The following is a 24,999-nucleotide window of genomic DNA, read 5'->3' as shown; positions in this document are numbered from 1 at the left end:
ATACTCAGAAACTACTGAATACAGGGAAATACCCACAGGTATTGGTGCTGGTAGATGGTGTGGACCAGAATGATTCATTGAGTCGGTTCAATTAATTGTCATGAACGTATTGGAGTCAGTCTGCCTGGCGCTGCCGCCCTCCTGCCAATCAGAGAGGAGGGCGGGGCGAAGAGCGAGAGAGAGAGAAAGAGAGAGAGTGAGAGAGAGAGACTTATTGAACCGCTATGGTCTGCGGACTGTGCTTTTTCTCCTAAAGCGGACGGTCTCATCCTCTCTCGCACCGGGAGACGCACATGGACTGTACCGAGAGCCCCGCCGAGCCGCCGCACTCTCCAGAGGAGCCGTAACCCGTGGGGGAGACTCGCCTCGGCGCCGGAGCAGGCTCCGAGCCGCTGGTCGCAGAGGGAGCAGTGCTCTCCGATGCTGCAGAAAAGTCGCCATTGTTCGGATGAACGAGAAACTGAGCGGCGACGGGAACCGAACAGAAACCGCACCGGAGCGCCCTTTGCACACGGAGCCCAGCGAGGATGACTGCAGCACCGCCTTATGTCCTCTCCCTGCTCCTCCTCAGCCTGCAGGTACCGTCACCGTCTTTATTTCCTCCTCACAAGGCTCAGAGCTATTCTCATTCTCCCTCCCCTCACATAAAGTGGAGGAGAGGGGGGTGTATACCCCCATGTCTGCCTACTTTACCCTTTAACAAGCAGCCGTTTCTGAGGTAAAATAATGCCCCCTCTGTGTCTAATTTGATTGGAGTCGACTCTCTGCGTTGGGAAAAGCCCCCCTCGAAGCGAAACCGACCACTTTCCTCCCTCTTCTCCGTCTCCAGACCCTTTTCTGTGGCGTTAGAGTTGATGTCGTTTGCCTCTCGCCATGCGCTACCCCCACAGGCTGATGTTTCTTGAGGCAAAATTGGGTCATTCCAGCTGAAGCTCTCTGCCTCACTGTATGCTCCAGCCACTGCTCTCTGTAACACTGGACCAGTCTGGACGAATAGGAGAACTGAAATGTCCCTTCTGAAAGTATTTTCCTATCAGTTCCTCAGTTGGAACATGTTAAAGATGTCCACATTTCTGTGGACTCCACTGCTTTGGCTGGAGTAGCTCAAAAGGCCCAGCATGCAAAGCTTTTAGAAACATACTTTCAAAATATTTAAAATCACACAGGAATCACAGCTGGGTTTAAACCACACAGATTTTAAAAAAAAAGAAAATTCAATTTTTGAATTGATTTTAGCTTGAGATCAGAGTGAATGAGGTTTTCTATAGTCCTCCATTTTATCGTAACATGCCTCAATCAAATGCTTAGTTGTGTGTTTTCAGCATTAAGATCTGATTATAGTGTAACAATATGACGTCCAGAATGTGACGCTGCTGCAGTGCCTTTGACCAAAATCTCTTTTTCTGTGGAAAGGCAGCCATCCTATAGATACACTCTAAATATGCACTGAAGAAAAAAATGTCTTGAATCAGGGAAAAAACAATAGACGATTAAAAACCTCTGTAACGTGTGTTATCTTCATAAATATTGCCAAAAGCTTCTAAAACTGAAAGACAGTAATTGATACGAATGTGTAAACAAGTGCCTTCATAGTGCATTCTTTATTTCTTCAGTTTATAGGTAACTGTTAAGCGGTGTTAGACCATAGAAAGAGCATGAATACACTCGATTCACTCTCATCCTCTCAAAGCTATTGGTTCAGGAATTTCTCTCTGGATTTGTTTGATTGCATCAGTGTGTGTGAGACGTTGATGCCCTGCTGCTTATCTTGAACCATATGGAACACGCTTCATGCTCATAAACACAATCTATTTTGCTTTATGATAAAGAAACATTTATTTGGATGCTCATGAATTGTTCACTAAAATGTCCTATTATCTGGCTACTTTGAATCGTTGGTTATGTTCGGACTGCGTGTGTTGATATTGTCTGACGACTGCCACTGTTTTTAGGTGTTATAGTCATGTTTAAGGCCAGCTCCCTGATGGTGACATCATTGTTCACAATCACACCTGAGCCTTGTAACCATGGTGACAAGTCAGGCAAATGAGTCAGGCATTAATAATCGAGCACGGGCCAAGGCTAGGATCCAGGGTCATAACAGCTGTAATGTGAAATTCACATACAGTCTATGAGATAACCTTAGCTCTTCAGTCCAGATCTCATAGGGTGACATGCTTGAGAAGCTGTATTGGCTTTTGTTTGAGTTATTTCGCCAGTTCGTAGAAGCAGATATCAGATTGAAGGTTTTATTCGGTGTATCTGTACAGTCATGGTAAAAGTGTTTTCACTCTGGGATTCAGATTTTAGCTTTTTCAATAGAAGCTATGTTATTACAGTTGAGAGCCCAATGTCAAGCATGGATAAGAAGGGTTTAAATCCCCTCAGCACAGGGTTATATAGCAGTGGAGTGATGGAGGGCCATTCAGTATGTTCAGGATGAGTTGGAATGGTGTCTGGGATCCAGAACTAATCATTGTTGTTCTGGGGCGCCAGTCCTTCAAAGCGCGACACATTCACTCACACACACACACCTACGGACACTTTTGAGTCACCAATCCACCTACCAACGTGTGTTTTTGGACCTTGGGAGGAAACCGGAGCACCCGGAGGAAACCCACGCGGACACAGGGAGAACACACCACACTCCTCACAGACAGTCACCCGGAGGAAACCCACGCGGACACAGAGAGAACACACCACACTCCTCACAGACAGTCACCCGGAGGAAACCCACGCGGACACAGAGAGAACACACCACACTCCTCACAGACAGTCACCCGGAGGAAACCCACGCGGACACAGGGAGAACACACCACACTCCTCACAGACAGTCACCCGGAGGAAACCCACGCAGACACAGGGAGAACACACCACACTCAATTTGCACCACAGTTCAATCAAATCCTCAAAGCAATCTTCAGTTACAAACCCTTCCTAAAAGAGTAAAAGCTCTTACTAATCAGTAGACAGGCCTGCACTGGAAGGGCAAGAGGAGCTTCAAGCTATGTGATCAAGACAAACAGCGGAGGTGAAAAATAGTGTTTTATGGTTATTTCAATATATACTTCATACATGTCTTTCAATAATCCTGCTCACTCTGTGTTATGAGCAAGATCCATGAAGCCCACCAGCATCATGTAAATTGTGAATTGAAAGCGGTGGAAGCCTAGCAGAGTTAGATCTGCTATATATGCAGCCATGTGGAATGTTATTGTAGCTAACCCAATAGCTGGCCATTAGAGCAGACATGATCTCATTGCCTTCATGGCAGAAGAGTCTGCTCTAATGCATTTGCATTAGACATTTCACATATATCTTTCACTCATCATGATCGTCATTCCTAAACATGTGGCATGGCTTTCAGTCTGGGATACGTGTGAGTGTAGTAAAGAGAATGCATGGGTTTTTGAGTACGGCTTGTTATTACGTACTCATATACGTCTGAAATAGGTAAAGCACTGGGTTTGATCACAAACAAGGGTTTGTGAGACTGTACCTAAAATGTTCAGTGTTGTTTGGTGGCCCCAAACTCTGGACATTCAGCTGGACATTTTGTGCCAAGAATAAGAAACCATGGTTTAGATTCACTCACTTACCATACCTTTCATTCATTCATTCATTATCTGTAACCGCTTATCCAATTCAGGGTCGCGGTGGGTCCAGAGCCTACCTGGAATAATTGGGCGCAAGGCAGGAATACACCCTGGAGGGGGCGCCAGTCCTTCACAGGGCAACACAGACACACACACATTCACTCACACACTCACGGACATTTTTGAGTCACCAATCCACCTACCAATGTGTGTTTTTGGACTGTGGGAGGAAACTGGAGCACCCAGAGGAAACCCATGCGGACACAGGGAGAACACACCAACTCCTCACAGACAGTCACCCGGAGCGGGAATCGAACCCACAACCTCCAGGTCCCTGGAGCTGTGTGACACTACCTGCTGCGCCACCATGCCACCCTCTTACCATACCTTACAAGTTTTAAATAAACACCTGCGGAATACATTTATCACTAATGTAGTTCAACTGATTCCAGATGTGCAGCGTGGGTGTTAATTTAACAGTGGTCATTTTGCTTGGTTCCACTGATTGGACCACTTCAGACTGATTCAGAGCCAGTTCTTGCTGCCAACTACAAGTGCTACTGCAATTAGAGGCTTGATGCAGTGAAATTGGCAGAAATTCAAATTGAAGCAACAATACAAGGAACAAAATATATTAATATGTTCATTTATTGGCAGTTTTGGATTAGTTTATGCAGTTACTTCAATATTAGCACTTTCAAGGAGAGAAAAGCTTAGTTGAGTGCTTTCCATTTGTACACTATCTCCTTTGTGTAGGAGTTGCTTGTAGATTAATTGCTTTGTGTTGCGTAATAAAGAGACTGGGCCGTCAGTGCCAGTCATTGGGGAAGAAGAGGCGTATTGAAATTTGGTCTGCTGACAGTATGATCTCTGCATTTAGGTCATCTGTACATTAGAACACTTATTTCACCCATGAATTGAAGGAATGTGATCATATCAAGCATTTGTTTGAAAACGAATCATAACCTACAGACAGATTCTGACTCGCAGCCTAAATGCTGTTTTACGGTAGCCGTTTTTTTGCTGGATTTGTTGGTCCCTGGGTGTGAAGTTGTAAATGTACGTGGGCTCATTCCAGAGATTTATCATTTTTACGATGTATTTAAAAGCTGTAATGCATGTCAGAGAACCACTAATGCGCTGGTGGAAAGGCTCCTGTCCATGTGCCTGTTTCATGCTGATAAGATGAATATATTGTAATGTGAAAGCGCTCATTAAAAAACAAAAAAAACCCACACAACTAAAAATGTATGGTTTATACAGTACCTTGTGATTATCCCCAGTGTGTAAGGAACTCACATACATAATATTTAACGGAACTACAGACTGTAGTCCATCAGTTGCTCTGCAGAGCCTTTCACCCAGTTTTTTCAGAGTAAGACCTGAGGACCACTAGAAAGCAGGTATGATTTGGGTGGTGGATCATTCTCAGCTCTGCAGTGACACTGATTAGAAAAAGCTCAGACACAGCAGTGCTCATGGAATTTATTAACACCTCGGTGGCACTGCTGGACTGAGAATAGTCCACCAACCAAACATGTCCAGCCATCAGTGTCCTTTGACCACCTAAATAATGTGTCCTGTGGAGGTAATTATCACAGAAGAACAGAGTGAAAAGAAGCCAACGAGTATTCAGTTGCACAGGTGGTCTCTAATTGTAGAAATATAAAGTTCTCCTTAAGTCATTGAAGCTGATAAAACTGACAGTGAGCAGAGAAAAAAAGACGTGGTTTTAATGTTATTGCTGATTGGTGTGCTTAACAGTTTAAGTAAATTGTGGCTAGAGTTTACTGTTAGCTGAGATTTTGTTGTACCCTATTATTGCTTTTAGTCTGCGCTCTATTAAACTCCCTTTGGCTTTGATGTAATTCTGACTTTAAAAATTATTTAAAGGCAATGCTAAAGATTTTAATCAAAAAACACTATTTATAAAATTCAGAGGATGTTCCCTCACCATCAGGTCAGTTTGCATGATAGAAATACCGCTTGTATTTTACGCAGCCTATAGCTCAGTAATTGGGGAAAAAACAAAGGGTCTTGGTCCAAAATACTCCGGCAAATTTTTTGTGCTTCGCTGGCTGAGCCACGGCCAAGAAACAGTATCTGGAGTCCTCTGAACAGTGGAGAGAGACATCTGAATGTGGAAAAACTTATAAAACAGCAGGGGATGTTGCTCTATTCCTGCTAAATAGATGGGTAATATTGACTTATTTTTGCTGTTACAGATTGCTTAAGGTGGGATTGACTACAAATTCAGGAGACCGCTTACTGCATGAAAGTAAACACAGACTGAAAGTGCTACAAAATTAACAACTCAGGTTACACATGAGTTTATGTGGTAATTCAAATAACGAATAAGAACTTACAGACTTACAAACTTCAACCTTAAAAGAATGAAAAAATTAACAAGAGTGGGAGTAGTTCCCCAGAATCATTGACGTTGCCTTTAAGTCACATTCATATTAAGCTAGTTTAAAGGCTAAGCACTACTTAATGGACCTCCATGAGTATTTCACATTATTTTAGTTACTGACATATATATGAATTCATATTCAAATGAATTCAAATGAAAATACGGAAATTCTTGAACGCAGCTGTGACGTCACTGGTGGACAACAGCTGAACAACGCCGCGGTAAACACCGTTATGACTGACTGTTATGACAGTATCTAGCTAAATAACCCACATTATTCATGACAATAGCCTAGCCATAAGCTAGGTAATAACTACGTAGCCTAGTATAATAGCCTAGTAAAGCCACCGAGTTTAGCAAGTCAAGCTAACGTTAACAAACACCAGCTAAAACAGGCGAAGTGAGTGTCCTTACCCTGTTTACCTCCATGTTACAGAGGCTCTTGAACACCTTTCGTTGGTGTCCTTACATGCCCATATTGTTGGAAAAGCACCAGTGAAATGAGCTACAGATAACGGAGTGAGCGGATGGTCCTTTCCAAAGTGCCCATTTAAAGTTGACAAATTTAGTCAATTTTCTGGATATTTTGGGATCTTTGGGCCATTTGTTCACAGATGTCCCACTGTACATTGAATGATTGCAGCCAAAAACAACACACCTTTTCGTCATTTTGCATTAAATTAAGTGCAGCTTCTAGAGTTGTTGTCCACCATCTACGTCACAGGCAAGACGCCAATTAGAGTTTCCGAACACCGTTGGGGGGGAGGGGCAACGGTCTTTTAAACCTTATTCCTTGAATTAGTAAGAAATAACATGTTTTCTGACTATCAATAAACACAAGTTAGGAACTCAAACTCCACTGTATTTTTGTTTGACTCTTTCATATCGCTGGTGCTTAGCCTTTAAGACGTTTGTGGGAAAACTATAGCAGATGGTACTACTGAAGATTTTAAGTGCAGCTCTGTTTGGCCGGTGTTATATTATACTATTATGCCCATTGAGTGAGTTTCATCGATCTTTCCCCAAACTTAAAAACGGCCTGTAATAATATATGAGGATTGAATGAATAAATTAAAATATATATTTATTTATTAATCTTTGGGCAAAAAGCAGGATGACACTCAGGATTGTCTGACAGTCCATTGCAGGGCTTTATTTATACACACGTGTGCATGTATGATTGTATTACACACTTTGTCATGTTTGGCCAAGTTTGGTGGGTAAAGAGAGGGGGAAGTGGGTTTTATAGGGCTTAAAATATTATGCTGCTGGGCCACAGACTGTCTCTCTGATTAATTCTTGGGAGAGGAAAGCAGAGGGGACAAGCTCCGCTCTGTGTGTGTTATTGCAGACAGGAGAGATCTCATTTGATCTCCCTCTACTATTCATCTGATAGCGTCTTTGTAATAAGGTTATATAATGAATGGTGCTCCTATTTTAAGCGGACATATGTGGGCTACACGATGCTTTAAATGCCAGTTGGTACACATAAAATTGGAGGTTATATGCAGAAACTGGCAAAAAGAGCCCAGCAAAAATTTCTCACAGCAATCTCAACATTGGTAATCAGTACTCAGTCCAAGTTGAAGAAATCGAATCCCAATCTAGGGATTATTGTTTGCTAAAATATAAATGGCATCAAGCAGTTTGTAAAGAGACATGCTGTGTGAAGTTCACATCATGAAAATATTAAACAGCAAATAATTCATTCATTCATTCATTATCTGTAACCTTTATCCAGTTCAGGGTCGCGGTGGGTCTAGAGTCTACCTGGAATCATTGGGCGCAAAGCAGGAATACACCCTGGAGGGGGCGCCAGTCCTTCACAGGGCAACACAGACACACACACATTCACTCACACCTACGGACACTTTTGAGTCGCCAATCCACCTACCAACGTGTGTTTTTTGGACTGTGGGAGGAAACCGGAGCACCCGGAGGAAACCCACTCAGACACAGGGAGAACACACCACACTCCTCACAGACAGTCACCCGGAGGAAACCCACTCAGACACAGGGAGAACACACCACACTCCTCACAGACAGTCACCCGGAGCGGGAATCGAACCCACAACCTCCAGGTCCCTGGAACTGTGTGACTGCGACACTACCTGCTGCGCCCCTACAGTATATAATGTAAATAGTAAATATTTGCCAGTACACTTCATTTCTGTTTGAAATGGGCCCAGTCCATGGTGAGCTCTGTCTGTTTCTTCATCCATTAAGACTAAACCAGTTTGAAAGATTAGTACAATAACAATCTGATTAGCACCTCATAAGCCCCCATTAGACTGTAGCACATCACCTCTTAATCTTTTTTTCTCTTAAGCCTGTCCTTCTAAGGCTAAAACAGCACATCTGCTACAATAATCAACATTTATTTTTGTTGCAGTCTTCGCTGGAGTGCATATTAAAGTGATAATTGTACGATTTGAAAGACCACAGATTAACACATGCAAGTTTGAGACGGATACAATATTCTTTTAAAAGATGCAAATATGATGCATACAAAACATAACAAACCCTAATAAAATGTTAATAAACTAATAATAAATAAAATGATTTGTAAGTGGTGCTGTTCAGTGCTTTGTATCAGTAGCAAAATATGTCCTTCGTTCTCTTTTTTTTTTTACGGTTTTATGTAAGCCAGCACATTTTAAATAGCTGAAAAATTGCTTAAATTTCAACAAAGCGGAATAACAATTGGCGGAATATGTATTCATGCATTTCTCCACTAGCCTAGGGTCACCATAACAATGACTAGCCTGTGAATGATGGCTCTGAATTCACTTGGAACTCCAATGGCATTTTGCCCTGATTTTAAAGTGAAGTTTGTAGATTTGCTCAGCCTGAATACGCCAGCCATACTTCTGTTTGCTGAGCACATGAAAAGTTCATCAAAGTACCGTCTCGTGAGGACACCGCTCCCAACACTTTGAACCTGTGTGTAATCTTCCCCTGCTCCGAGTTCTTTTTAATAAAATGAAATCTAATGTCAAGGCGTGGAAAATAAGATATTTAAGAAAATGCTTCTGAAATGCAGGCTACAAAGGAAAATGTCATGAATAACCAATCAAAGCCTGGTCTCTGAGTCCTTGGTAGGCATTTAATTTTTGCACGGCACATCCTTCTTTTCATTTAATGGTAGTACATCAGATGGAATGAATGCATCTTTGCATGAGTCACATCAGTTTATCTTTTCAGAGTGTGATAATGGCAAGTGTCTGGATCAAGACCTAGTTGCAAAATATCTGTAGTGCCCTCAAGCTGTGAGGCACTTTCTTTTGAATACACATTAAAAACAGACTACCCGGAGTTGTCATATATTGGAAGATTCCATTCAATCATTATTTTTTCTATAGCACTTGATATATATTATGGATATGCTAATATTGTAGTAGAAATATCATATATTTTTCCATCTGCCTATGTTTCTGCCACTACTGATACATAAACAATTATCATATCTACCCTAGACACTGGGATTACATGTGCCTAATGGAATTAGAAATACAGGAGAATGGGACATTAATTTCTGTACTATTACAAAAGGGAGTAAAACAAAAATGTAACACAGTAGATAAACAGTAGGCGTGTAATAAATGCTTTTTTGCATTTTAAGTCTTCACATCCCTAGTGAGTTCCTAGTCAGTCTTTGTATATCAAAACATTGCATGCTCAAAATATTAATGACTGTATTAAACAGATTTTAAACTCGAACATAAACAGCTGTCTAATGCTGAGAATGTTTTTACAATTATTTAAAAATGTGTCCTTAATTACTCCATAACAAGTCATTTAAAATCTTGGCTCTGTTTATTTGTGTAGAACCCGGAATTCTTTTAGACAATGTCTTATTCATTCATTATCTGTAACCGCTTATCCAGTTCAGGGTCACGGTGGGTCCAGAGCCTATGTGGAATCATTGGGCGCAACGCCGGAACAGACCCTGGAGGGGGCGCCAGTCCTTCACAGGGCGACACACATTCACTCACACACTCAGACCTACGGACATTTTTGAGTCGCCAATCCACCTACCAACGTGTGTTTTTGGAAACCAGAGCACCCAGAGGAAACCCATGCGGACACGGGGAGAACACACCAACTCCTCACAGACAGTCACCCGGAGCAGGAATCGAACCCACAACCTACAGGCCCCTGGAGCTGTGTGACTGCGACACTAACCTGCTGTGCCACCCACAATGTCTTATGTATTTACATATTAATATCATACACAATTCAAATAGCAGGTCCAGCTCGGTGGGGTGAGAAACTGTTGAATGTAACATCAATATTATACTGTTGACGATCTGATGACTGTACTAAATAATTTGCTTACAATTAAAAGGCATGTTCTACCACAAGTTCTCTTTAGAAATATCTCCCAACAGGCTCACAGTCTTCAGGTTTATTGACTGGGGGAAGGGGCCCAAAGCCTACGAAGTCCTACAGAATCTTCTTCTTCTTGTTTTGTGCAGTTACACATTTGAAAAGAACAAGAGATGCCTGCAAATACCCAACTGTTTCATTGTCCAGCTGTATGAAAAAATATAATTACTGAAAAACTGAAGAGACATTGTATTGAACCATCTGTCTGAGACAAAATTCTGAATCAGATTGTATGCCTTACGAAACAAAATATATATTATGTATCTTATCTATAACAAGGCTGTGATCAGTAAATTTGATTGCATCAAGCGTTTTGATTCATAGGGCGTCATGGTGGCGCAGCAGGTAGCGTCGCAGTAACAACTCCAGGGACCTGGAGGTTGTGGGTTTGATTCCCGCTCTGGGTGACTGTCTGTGAGGAGTTTGGTGTGTTTTCCCTGTGTCTGTGTGGGTTTCCTCCGGGTGCTCCAGTTTCCTCCCACAGTCCAAAAACACATGGTAGATGGAATGATGACTCAAAAGTGTCCGAATGTGTGAGTGTGTGTGTTGCCCTGAGAAGGACTGGCGCCCCCTCCAGGGTGTATTCCCGCCTTGCGCCCAATGATTCCAGGTAGGCTCTGGACCCACCCTGACCCTGAATTGGATAAGCGCTTACAGATAATGAATGAATGAATGAATGAATGATCACATCCACTGGAGAACCACCTACACCTAAGTGCTATGTGCGCATCTGTGGTTTGTCACGATGCGCACAGAACAGCGTGATTCATCTGAGGAATAAAGCTGTTTGTTATTAGAGATGCCTAATTGTTATTCAGCATGGATACCTCTGGAAAACCTTTGTTCATGCAAAACACCGTAATCAGTCAATAAGCAGTTGTTGTCAAATTGCTTCTACAAGAGCGTAAAATTTGGGTGGGCTCTACTTTCTCTTCTTAGCCTCTCATTGAGGGCACAGAATGTTCATTGATTCTGTCTAGGGTGTCTGTGGACATTATGCCCTCTGTGGCATGATGGGAGCTGGCACATGAGGTCTGCGATTGAGCACAGAGCCCCTAAAGAGAAGCGCTGGGAGGTTGGCAAAGAGTTACACATTTTCGTGTCCAAATGCCTCACTGGCCTCTATCGGTGGTACAGAAGATGAGGATTGTTAAATGGGCCAACACAGAGCTCATAGCCAGATGTACGGTGTAGACTGATGCTTGGCTTCTTGGGAAGTAGCAGGCCTGAATAAAATTGTACATTTTAAAAAGTTGAAAAATGAAAAAGAATTTTCTACACGAGAACTACCTCTGATGTTAATTCTGACCCGATTATAAGAGCCCTAATCCCAGCTGGAGCTCTTTTGAATCGATTGCTGGGAGCTCCCACGCCGGGAACTCTAAACGCAGCATATTTTACAAAATTCCCATGAGGCTCAGGACGCATGCGTATAGTGAAGCTCACAACATTTCCACCATTCCTCAGAGAAATTCTGCTGGCAGCTTCTTTTATAGTACCTGAGATTCTGTACTTGTTACAAGTTGCGTTACACCCCAAATCCCCCAAACTGTTAGCGTCCTGCTTAGACCCCTGTTTAGCAGTAATTGTGGAAAGTCTGGATTACTTTATTTAAAAACTGAAAGTACAGTGGAACCTCTACTTACAAACTTGATCCGTTCCGTGACCCGGTTCGTAAGTGGAAAACTTTGTGTCTCTAGTCAATTTTCCCCATTTAAAATAATGGAAAAGCAATTAATGCGTTCCAGCCCCCACCTCGAAAGTCACCCTTTTTGCACTGATATATGTTTACAAAACTTCGGAGACTCGCCGATCGGGGTCAGTGGTTATTTCCAGCCGCCGGCTCGGTGGAGGCTCTGGTTTGTTTCTAGAGTCATGGTTCGTTGGTGGAGGCAAAAATTATTCAAATGCCCGGTTCGTAGCTTGGAAAGTTCGTTAGTAGAGGCATTCGTTAGCAGAGGTTCCACTGTAATGTGAATTTTCAGCGGTTGTTTGTGAATATTCCTGATAAATCTGGCTGCTTGTATTCTACTGTAAATAATAAAATTTTTTGTTCAGTGTTTTTTGACAGTGATATATTTTTTACTGAAGAATCCTAGTTTACTTTTGTCCCATAAAGTATTTTGGAAGCTATCTGTAACCTACTGTGATGACCATTATCCATCCATTATCTGTAACCCTTATCCAATTTAGGGTCGCGGTGGGTCCAGAGCCTACCTGGAATCATTGGGCGCAAGGCGGGAATACACCCTGGAGGGGGCGCCAGTCCTTCACAGGGCAACACACACATTCACTCACACACTCACACCTACGGACACTTTCGAGTCGCCAATCCACCTGCAACGTGTGTTTTTGGACTGTGGGAAACCGGAGCACCCGGAGGAAACCCACGCGGACACAGGGAGAACACACCACACTCCTCACAGACAGTCAATCTTTTCACTGTTTTTGAATGTACTGGAAATGTAAGTGTGAGCTTTTTATTGTATGGAAGGCCAGACTGGCTTTAAATAAATTAGAAATGAATCAGTTATATGAAGTTTATGATCTGTATACCCTAGTTCTTCTGAATAGATTCATTTTTTTTATCAGGTCTCTAAAACCGTTTCTAGTCCTGTCCTCATCTTGTTGGAGGCTCTAAAGAACGGAGTAGAACTACCTAATCGACCATGCTGAATCAGGCTGCTGTCAGTCAGATGCTTTCTCTTTGCAGGCCAATGATTTGACTGGACTCAGGAAGAAGGAGGAAGGACTCCTGGAGCCTAAGCCGAGCAATTTATTGGCCAGCTCCTCCAGTCCTGCTGGGAGGCTGATTGAAACTTGTAATGATGAGTGTGCAAAAAAAAAGGGGCCATTGTAGTGGCCTTCCATTTAGTCGGGCAGTGGGCAGCCAGCCACTTCCAGTGAGGGCTCTTTGTTTTTCTTCCTGGGTGATTGGTGGGGGGCTGGTCATGTCCTCCCAGCGTCCAACTGTCAGCACGGCGCACATTCCTCCATGTTTGCTTTTAATTAAATGCCGGAGGAGCTGCTGCTCAGTGCTGACTACCACCTCCTCCCCATCACAAATAAAACATCGCATGAACCACCCAACTCCGTCAGCAGTGTTAATGGAACATTTAGATATATTTGAGAAAGATGTTTCTGCTTAACCAACAGAATGTTCATGGGAGATGAGAGTGAAAGAATGTGTAACTTAACATAAAGAGCTGAAAGTGTCGGATGAACACAATCAGTGCACAGGAGTTCGCCTTTTTCTAAGGTTAATAAGGGATTTGGGCAGATTGTATTATACTGAACACTGCTAATACAAGAACTTTTTAATGTCACTGCAATACAGGATTCAGTTGATGTGAGCTCAAACCAATAAAGTTGTAGACCATAACTCTGTGTTAAAACTGATCATTTCATAGATGGCATTGTTGAATTTGTATTTTGTTAATATTCAATATTCAGTGACTAATGACGGTTGGTTATTGGTCCTTTGGCTTCATTTTTAGTTTCGTGAAAAACTTAAATTTGTACAGAATCATTTCAACTTGTTGACTTCGGCTGGACAATAATTCAGCATCAGTACAGGAGGTCCTCTGGTTACGTCAGTCCAGAGTTACGATGATTTGTGGTTACGACACATCTCCCATTTACTGTATTAAGCCTTGTTTCGACTTGGAAGTGGTTTTGCGTCGTAAACGTCGTAACGTGAACTTCGTGTTTGGTGTGTGCGGAAGAATACACGGTTACGTGGCTCGGGACCAAGGAGGATAGGTGTAGGATAAGTGCTTACAGTATGTTATTTACGTACAGTATGTGCGTATGTTCCGACTTACACCGAAAATCGGTTTACGACGCGACGTAGGAACGGATCAACATCGTAATTCAATGACTTTTAAACACATTTTCAATATTTCACCATGCATTATTTACAGAATTGGTCACTGACTCACGTTCAATACAGGGCACTGGCGTCAGTTAATTGCACTCAGTTTTAAAGCTAGTTTAAAAATGCTAACATTGACAAAGCCAAGAGGTTGTGGTTTGATGGTGTGGTCATGATACTTTCAGTTTTTGGCAGTTTTCTGTAGCTTTTTAATTGTTGATTTAGATTTTATTGTTTGATGTAGAGACTATGATTATAATGCCATTTGGAAAAGAACCTTCCTGTTCTTAATTTGTTTTGGTTATTAAATTTCTTCAGATGAATATGGAAATGTGTATAACCATATATTAGAGTAGAAATTCTAAAATCTCTTCTACTGTTCTTGCTTTCGAAAGGGCTCCCAGCTTTGCAGTTGAACAGAAATGAGGCAGACGAAAGAAAGAAGGGAGAGGTAGAATAGAGTTATAAAGTCTGAACAGAAAGTTCTTGATAAAAATATCAAGAAGGTGATATGAATGAAGGATTGCCAAAAAGTATTGGATATGGTTGCACTAATAATCCATGCATAGAACCCTCTGATGACATTTCTGAAGGAGATAGGGTCTACCGTTTGTCTGTTGTTTATCTGTATGGACTTGTTGAGACCTTGGATGAGCTTAGGTCACTGATAATTAAATCTGATTATTAGTATTATATTCACGTTGGTACAAGGACATTCTGACATTGTGTTGGAAACTTTGCTACTTTGAAGTGTCAGGAGGAAAGCACATGTCACTCCAAGTGTTGTGTCTCATGAGGGAGTCTCAGTCTTGGACTAATGGAGCCTAAGTTGTCAAATTGTTCAGCTGAGTTGGAGTTGCCTGCAGGGCCCCAGGGGGGTTTTGACTGAGGCAGATTTGTATTGTACTCTGTCCAGTCTTCTCTTTCGGCTCGCTGGCTCCGTGCTCGGGGAAGAAGAACACACTCATGTTTGCATGATAATATTGGCAGCTGTCTAAGAGCACTGCTCTCTTTCTTTGGATGAGTGACCCCACATTCATTCCACCGTACCAGGGTCACTTTCTTCCTTTTTTCAACCTCGCCACACCACTGTGGGCCTCACACTCTCTCTCTCTCTTTCTCTCTCTCTTTCTCTGTGTGTGTGTGTGTGTGTGAATAGACATTAGTACTCTCTGCTTGAACTACATTGGTCTTAGTCTGAGAGATTAAACAGTGCCTTCCTTCACCTTAAGTAGAAAGGAATTACCTCATAGCCATTTGCTCAAATCAGCTTTTGAATAATGCACGATTTTGTTTGTTTGACGGAAGCTGTTTGAGCTGATGATGTTTTTCACCATTAGCTAGGGCCTGACTGATATGACAGATTCTTTTGTGTCATGCTAATTTTAAATGACTGGTTGCCCTTTTAAAAACAGCTAAAAATTAAATGAACAACGGAACATCACATTTTTAAAAAACATGAATGCCTGTGCCACTTATTCTTATAAAAATATTTATTTTGTTGTGAGTTCTAACTTCATTTCTGCAAATGTTTCACCGTGGCACAGTAACATTTGGAATAAAAATGGGACCTGGAGGTTGTGGGTTCAATTCCCGCTGTGACTGTCTGTGAGGAGTGTGGTGTGTTCTCTCTGTGTCCGCGTGGGTTTTCTCCGGGTGACTGTCTGTGAGGAGTGTGGTGTGTTCTCCCTGTGTCCACGTGGGTTTCCTCCGGGTGACTGTCTGTGAGGAGTGTGGTGTGTTCTCCCTGTGTCCGCGTGGGTTTCCTCCGGGTGACTGTCTGTGAGGAGTGTGGTGTGTTCTCCCTGTGTCCGCGTGGGTTTCCTCCGGGTGATTGTCTGTGAGGAGTGTGGTGTGTTCTCCCTGTGTCTGCGTGGGTGTCCTCCCACAGTCCAAAAACACACGTTGGTATATCACAATTTGGTATAAGGTAAAAATCGCCCTCCCCTCTACCCACACCCCATTGTAAACACTCAATAATAAGAGATCCTTCAAAGTTCCAAAGTACTTCCTGTGTTTGATGCATTATTCCTCAGTTTTCAGTCACAAACACGCACTATGAAGTATAATCCAGTGTTTAAGGCGAGCTGTGTGTCATGTCTGAGTTTCCCTGCTGCTGTGTGTACAATGTTTTGAATCATTGATTTGAATTTGCACTGGATTCATGAATCGATTCAACCCATCGTGTAAGTTCCTCAAAGTGTCCAAACACCACTGGTTACATATTACCGTTATACCGCCCAGCCTTAAATGTAATGAATTGTTAGGGAAAACAACTGGATTGTAAAACCCATGGTGTATATTTAAAGGTATATTTAAACTGTCTGTACTTTTGTGAATAATAATGTACCTGTGCAGTAGTGTTTTTAGACAGATTAACCCATATTATTTGTGAAACTTTTCCACAAAAAATGGCATAAAATATGCAGGTAAACAATGTATCAATGCATAAGATGCATCATGTCCATCAGATTTCTTAAACCCAACAGCTGTTCTTACTTAAAGAGATTGTTTTTAAACAGGATGAATATTCAGTATGTTAATGTCTGCTCACAGATTATGCGTGAAATGCCATCAGATATATTTGCCCTAGATATGCATTATTATTGCCTAATTTTGTGTGCTTTGGATTATTGTAAATATGCTCATTGAAAGTGCAGAGTTAGAGGTTTGTTCATGGGATTACACAGGCTTATGTTGTTTACTTAAAAGGCGTAATTGAGCTTCCGACATGTTTTTTGAGTTTTTCTTTGTGACATCATAAAGGCTCACACTTATCTAAACAACACTGTGTTTTTAAAGTCTGTGATGTTCCACTGATTTCATTCCTATGACTCTTCATTCCTATGATCTTAAATGTGTGAGGTGGGGATATGAGAACCAAGTAGTATTGTTGTAATATATTTGACATAAATATAAATACCAGTAATTCACATACCTTTATATAATGCATATTTCTGAATGCACCCCCATTGAGTCCTGTACACCCAAAATGACCTTGTTTGTAAACTAGTTGTATATGCACTCTGTAGTGCTACAATCACTGACTGTATAACTATGTTAGGCGTTGTTGGCTTTTTCACCCTGTTCTCCAATGGTCAGTACACTCACATGACGACTACAGTGCAGGAGTTATCGTTCTCAGTGCTGCAGTGACACTGAGGTGGTGGTGTGTTAATGCGTTAATTATTCATTGTCTAGAACCACTTAGGGGACACTGAGCGCAAGGCAATCACCGGGTGCGAGGGAGGAACAGATACTCGAGGGTGTGCTAGTACTTTGCAGTGCCACACACACACACACACACACACACCCCTATGGGCACTTTTGAGTCGCCCACTTACAAACGTGGTTTTGGATCTTGGGAGTAAACCCACACGCACACAGGGAGAACACACCAAACGCCACCACTGTGTTAATTAATGTGTTAAAAATAAAATATTACTACAGAATTCGAAACTCCATCTACTCATTCTTTTGGCTTTCCTTTGTTTTTCTGTATCGGTTGTAAGAGAAAGTCGGGGCTTAATTTCAGACCTGAGGGATGTCTGTTTCTGGAGTGTGTGGCCCAGCTGAGTGAATTTGATTGGTGCACCAAGGATGCCAGAAGAACACTTGATTTATGGCAGTAAATCTCACATTATACAAGCCTGTCTGGACTGATCTCTGTCAGGAACGAAGGCCAAACCATAAGCAAGTCAGCTTTCATTCATGTGTCTTTAGCAGGGTTTGATTTAGGAGCGTTAGTGTTGCCTATAACAGCTGCATTTCTTGTGCATTGCCTGAGCTCTGTGTATCACATGTTCTGCCTCTAAACTTCAGCTAAAGCTTGAATTTTATTAGACACAAGACAATGACTGATTTGTTTCAGAAGCAGCTTCCTTGAGCAATGCGTTCACAGGAGAAGGGTGAAATTCCTCTTGACTGTTGCACTGTAATCTGACTAAGCCAATGCATGCTGTTTCTGTAGCTCATCCGACTTTCCTTTCAGATGTTTTCTTTCCGGCTCGTCGGCTTGTTACTCAGTAGAAAGCAGTGGGCTTTGACAGGATAACAAAGGCTTTTCAGCATCGCTTTTTTTTTTACAGGTTCAGCCAAGGATGTCATCCCTCTACGCTTTGTGTCATATAAAAGGAACAGAATCTATCGGACAACTCATGTCAAGCAGTGCTCTGGCCATGGATGCCTGAGCAGAGAGAAGGCAAGGGCCTATGTTGCAGCAGAGTGTTAGAAAATCAAAAGTGACTTCTTACAAGTGTCACAGTCCCTGCGCTCACCACTGACAAGAGGGCTTTTCCCACTTTAGAACGGTGCTGAGTTTGTAGACGTTTAGGAAATCTAACAGTGATTTTTAAAGCCTGATGCTTGGAGACACACAACAGAGGAATATACATTAATTAAAGGAATATTCCACAGATTTCTTTTTTCCAAATTACACAATAGGTTTTAGGTTGACCTCTGGCTCTAATTACAACCCTGTCAGGAGATGTTTCTTCACTATTTGCTAGCGCTCTTCTCTGTTTGCGTGCTTGAAACTGGTCTAATGTTTTTATGAAAACCCGACGTGAGTAAAAAATACAAGGTGTCCCGGTCTGAAATGCTAGGCTTTCTTTCTCTGTTCACTGCATCTGGAGGTTTTTTAGACAACAAAGAGCCCTTCTAGAGCTGTAATATCTTTTTTTTATTATTATTTTTTAGTTGAGTGGCGATATACAATATATATCTCCATATTTTTCTTCTCCTGAGTCAAAGCTACATGTCCCAAATGTCACACAGGAATTTTTATTAACATTAAGCTGTAGATGTACAACACAGCTCCAGGGACCTGGAGGTTGTGGGTTCGATTCCCGCTCCGCGTGAATGTTTGTGAGGAGTTGGTGTGTTCTCCCCGTGTCTGCGTGGGTTTCCTCTGGGTGCTCCAGTTTCCTCCCACAGTCCAAAAACACACGATGCAGGTGGATTGGCGACTCAAAAGTGTCCGTAGGTGTGAGTGAATGTGTGTGTGTGTGTTGCCCTGTGAAGGACTGGCGCCCCCTCCAAGGTGTGTTCCTGCCTTGCACCCAGCGACCCTTAACTGGATAAGCACTTACAGACAATGAATGAAGGATTTGTGAAATTAGCTGCATTTTTACACCCTATATTCGCTATGCTTCAACGGTTGCACCAGCTTGTATGTCAATTTTGTATATATCTGGGGTTCCTTCTGATTATAATAATTATCATAATTATGCATAGTAATCAGTCCTTGCCTCTATTGGCTCTCCATTGCCATTTCCTACAGCAGTAGTATGTTCGAATGCTGTTCAGCTCTAAAATGTGTTTCTATACAGATGGCTTCATATTCAAATGGTGAAAAATGTGATACACCCTCATTAATCATATTAGTTCCCGAATAACCTTAAGTCTTTATACCCTGATATTATGATGCTAAGCCATGTGTGTTGTGTGTGCATGTGTGTGTGTTTGTCTACAAATTGCCGCAGAATGAGTCATTATACTGAAGCTGCGTTGCATGCATTGTGTGAGACATTTTTCCTCAGGCTAACTTCACATGCTCTTACACTAAAAGAGGCCGGGGTCAATTTTCGGTCTCATTCTTCACTTTGGAAAGGGATATTGAACGTGATGTTCCTCTAAATTTGTTTGCAATCATATTAAATTAGGAGAACACAATGGTGTTTGTGCTAAAGTGAACCGATGGCAGGCATTTGCTGACTGACAGCTTCCATTTGTTCAGTCCTTGAACCAACCACCGGCCGTTTTTTTTACTCCCACCTCCTCTTCCTCCATATTCATAAGCTCCTAGATAAAAACGTCTAGCCTCATGAAAATGCAAGGAGTGGGCTGATATGCTAATTATTGGATTTTAAGTGGCTTACTATTTCCATGGCCAATATAACTGAGGCAACAAACAAGGAAGTAAATGAAGTCTCAGATTCTTAACCGTTGTCCCCAGAGCCCTTGAATATTAATTTGAACTTCACACTTCTCTTCTTGTCACATTTATGATTTAAATATGAAACAATGTGTTTGTTCAGTTTGAGAGAGCTGAATCATGCTCATTATCTTGGCTTGGCTCCCTTCACCATAGTTAAAGAACGTATTTTACTCAAACCAGAGGTTTGAATACCTGCTCATCTACGATTACTTCTGAAATTCAGGGCACTAATAAAGAGATTGTGCCCTGTAAAGGACAGGTGCCCCCCCCGGGTGTGTTCTCACCTTGCACCCAGTGATTCCGTGTAGGCCCCAGATCCACCACGACCGATTAACTGCTGTTTGTCACGTGGTGGTATGTAGGGGAGGTCAAAAAACAATGAACAGGGAGGAGGTAATCACAGGAGACTTAATTAACACAAAATGGGAACTAAACAGAGAGGGGATCTAGACAGACTACTAAACTCACTTAGCAAGACTAATTTAACTCATAGAACAAATACAATACAAAGATCATGAAACAAAAAGAAAGAACACTAAACAGAAACTAAACTCAACAAAGGGACTTAAAGTAAACAAGAACAAAACAGAACAGGCTAAACACTTAACAGATGAACACAAAACAGAGGCTAAACTATAAACAACAAGGCTAAACACAAAGGCTAGGACATTATACACAAGGGATAAACACAAGAGCTAAACACTGAACACTGGGCTAAACACTAAACAAGAACAGATCTAAAGGGGCAAGACACTAAACCATAAGATAAACATCAAACAAGGCTAAACAGCAGAACACCAACACTTAGCAGCTTACACACAGCCATGAACCACAAACATACATGCAATCACAATGTCCCACAACCAGGAAACACTGACATGGACTATAAAAAGACTACACAAACAAGAAACACCTGGGACAGATAACGAGGGGGCAGGACCACAAAGGAGGTACAAGAGGGAGGAGCAAAGGCGGAGACAAATGAGACAGATAGCAGACAGACACTAGACCGGGCTATACATGACACTATTCCTCTTCTGAGAAAATTTACACTAGCTGTTGGAACATTGGTTACAATTAGTATTGTCTATTACTCACTGAAATGTACTGTTCTACATCATTCATGAAAATATTAAATTGCCAGATAATGCTACAGTATAAATATGGTGAAAGTATGAAATTAAGTATATAGTTGTTTTGCCTCTTGTGAAAGGAAGATGAAATGTTCCACTTCTCTTTCATTGGAGAGTGTTCTCGCAAAATGCAGCCCTGACCTTTTAAAATGGCTTTGGCAGACAGCACTTGAGGTCCGTTATAGATCTGTGGTATTTTCTGTGAGCAGCTGCATTTGTTTTTGAAAGACAATAGAAAAAGACAGAATTGCAACAGTTTTGGGCGATGTGAATGCCACTGCAATTAAAATCATAAAATACTATACCTTCTTCAATACATTATGCAACAAAGGGAGGGCTAATGGCAAGACAGGAAAACATTTATTATTAGAGATGCACAGAAATAGCAACATAAATGCCTAAGTATTTACAAATCATTTTAATGGCATTGAAAATGTACCGTTTTGCTCTCAGATGATAGTGAGCTCCGGCTCCTCTGCCAGTACAGACACACACACATTCCTTTTGAATTAAAGCAGACAGATGTAACAGACATTAAACTGAAAATTAGACTGAAAATTCATTACTGTAACTGGAGGAGCACCTGTCTGTTTCTCTTTTATGACAGCCTACACTTCAGTCAACATTCATTCATTCATTCATTATCTGTAACCCTGTGTGTGACTGCGACACTAACCTGCTGCACCACCGTGCCGCCCTACTAACAAACAAGTATGTTTGACAAAAATGAAAATAAAAATACAAAAAAATTGGAAAAATGAATTCTACTAACAATCCTGTCAGGATTCAAATAATTATAGCCAATGATTAATTTTCAAAGGACAAGTGATTAAGTGTTAACTTTGTGTTATTTAAACTACAGATCAATTATCCATCATGCTACATCTGCACAGTCAGTCACTTGCAGCACTTCCACCACCAACCCATGCTTTTCTTATCTAAAACGTGTCCTTCTTATCCCAAACGTGTCCTTTCAGCTGCCTCTGACAATTCCTTCATGGCTGCCCTTAGCACACGGCCTCTAAATCCAAATTCAACCAACAAGGATGTGGCAGATTTTGCAAGAAGTCCGCTAAGATATACCTCCTCCCCTTGTACTCTGACCTTAGACACCAAACCTGCACACCTGAACTTCTTTCTTTGTATGCTGCATCAGATTCGTCTTCAAATGGGATACGCAAATGAATAAAATAAAGTATCCATTGGCAACATCATACCTGGCCTAAGCGTAGTTAGCAGTGCACTGTGGAATCTGTAGTTTCCTACTTACCTTTGCTATCAACCACCATTCTCTTGTTCTCCAATACACTTCCCTTCAATTATAAACCTGCCAATTACCCAAGCATCTAAATATGTATCCATGTGTGAATATTCTTTTAAATTGAAATAGATTTTACTTCAAATCATCTAATGAGATCACCTCCAATTCACAATCCGATGTGAAAGTTAACATGTGAAATTAATAAATACAAATACAAAGATGACAAATTGTCAAATGTTGCCTTTTCAAACTGATCTGTGAATCCATATTCCACAGAACTCCCATAAAGAATGACAGAGAATTTTAGGGATGTTGGCATTAGAGCATGTTTGTTGGCTTTTATTATAAAAGGAGATTATGATAAAGTGACAGGCCTTACCAAGAAAACATCTTTTGCTGTTTTTCTAAAGTGCAGTGTAATGCTGTCCTTTTCCTAATACTTTAATGGTCACAGGGGGGCTATAATCACAGTAATGCAGAGATGTTCAGCATTAACCTTGGCCAAGCGTTTTCTTTGCCCCTAGCATCCTTTTTCTAGTAGCCCTTTGCCAGATAATCTGGATCTGGTTTTAGTTCTTATCTGGAGTCCTGGATCAGATGAAGATGGTCCAGACCTGGTAATCTTAATATAGATGTGTGTGGTGGGGTTGACCACAGTGTCGTCACAGCTGAGAATATCAGTTGTCAGGGAGTAAACTGTAAGCTGTATTTTATTAGCAAGGAGTCCTAGAGCTTCTTGTGTGGAGGAAACCTTTAGGGCATAAGATCATTGCCTGGTCACTTGTTCTTTATACATTGAAAGCAACCTGCTGTAATGCCACAGGCACTGTGAAAGACAAAAGACAAATTCAGGACTGAGTCATATTAATGTTTATCAAGTTTTGTCCCAAAATTACAGGGTGTCTTTAGATTCTATTGGTGTTTTCTTTTCACATTTGGGGAAATCCAGGGTGTGTTGCATACACACTGTGATAGACATTCTGTTATTGTTTCTGACTTAAAGGCTAAGCACCAGCTATATGAAAGTGTCAAACAAATAAATACAGTGGAAGTTGAGTTCCTAAATTGTGTTTATTGATACTCAGAAAACATGTTATTCCCCCGTTTGCAACGATGTTCCAAAGGCACTTTGGAAAGGACCATCCGCTCACTCCGTTATCTGTAGCTCATTTCACTGGCGCTTTTCCAACAATATGGGCATGTAAGGACACCAACGAAAGGTGTTCAAGAGCCTCTGTAACATGGAGGTAAACAGGGTAAGGACACTCACTTCACCTGTTTTAGTTGGTGTTAGTTAACGTTAGCTTGACTCGCTAAACTCGCTGGCTCAGATTATACTCGGCTACGTAGCTGCATTACGGAGGTTTATAGTGTCGGATGAATTCGACTTCGATCACATTTACAAGAATAACGGTACCTCTACATTTGAGTTTAGCTTATTGCTAGGCTATTGTCATGAATAATGTTGGTTATTTAGCTAGATACTGTCATAACAGTCAGTCATAACGGTGTTTTACAGCGGCGTTGTTCAGCTGTTGTCCACCAGTGACGTCACGGTTGCGTTCAAGAATTTCCGTAGCGAGCTCGGGTTTTTCCGTAAGTTTAATAAAATTATCAGTTTTAAAGCAAATTAAGCTGCTATTTTTTCAAAAAGAGAGCTGGCTTTACCCCCGAACGTGTGACATATTAATATTTTTGATCTGTAATGAAAATGTCTGTAGAAAGAGGAGTGTGTGGGTGAGGGTCATTGGCGGGTGCCATTTTGAATTATTTGTTTTCGTTTTTTATTTATTATTTCAAAATTGGCTTTGTTCATTCCGTTTCACTGTAATGTTCCCATTATTTAGTTTTTAAGTGTTGTGCCTTTTATATTCTCAAATAAACCAATAAATCCAAAAAATAATTTAAAGGCTAATCAATGATGCATATTTCATTTGTTGCAGCCCTAGATTATAGCCTACCTGCACATTTCCCTCTGAGGCTTTGCAGCAGTAATAATGTGATCTTGCTGTGTGTGTGATGACAGGCGCCCACCCACGCCATGGAGCAATTTCACATGTGTAAATAAACACTGATGTACTGGCATATCATCTCCACACACCTCACTTCACTAATGCAGGAGAGAGAGAGAGAGAGAGAGAGAGAGAGAGAGAGAGAGAGAGAGAGAGAGAGAGAGAGAGAGAGAGAGAGAGAGAGAGAGAGAGAGAGAGAGAGAGAGAGAGAGAGAGAGAGAGAGAGAGAGAGAGAGAGAGAGAGAGAGAGAGAGAGAGAGAGAGAACAGAAGTCATACTTCTTCTAACATCACCCAACATGGGCATAGCATTGGTTTACCACAACTGTCAACAGCCTTTACATAATATTCATATATATAACATACATATACGGCATGAGGATT

The 24,999-nt window shown here is 41.5% G+C and overlaps 1 protein-coding gene across 2 annotated transcripts in view; it reads left to right on the top strand.

Moving 5' to 3' along the window:
* The first annotated feature begins 210 nt into the window (after positions 1 to 210).
* Positions 211 to 24,999, top strand: part of ptpro (protein tyrosine phosphatase receptor type O) — a 77,739-nt gene continuing 52,950 nt past the window's right edge. For both annotated transcript variants that reach the window (XM_066669437.1, XM_066669436.1), the window contains exon 1: positions 211 to 578. In XM_066669437.1, the coding sequence (XP_066525534.1) occupies positions 528 to 578 (51 nt within the window). In that variant the 5' untranslated portion in view covers positions 211 to 527. The remainder of the gene's footprint in view (positions 579 to 24,999) is intronic.

This window comes from Hoplias malabaricus, chromosome 4 (genome assembly GCF_029633855.1).
Source record: "Hoplias malabaricus isolate fHopMal1 chromosome 4, fHopMal1.hap1, whole genome shotgun sequence".
Taxonomy (NCBI): Eukaryota; Metazoa; Chordata; class Actinopteri; order Characiformes; family Erythrinidae; genus Hoplias; species Hoplias malabaricus.
The sequence above is the reverse complement of the archived record's forward strand: the minus strand, read 5'-3'. Positions and strand labels throughout refer to the sequence as shown.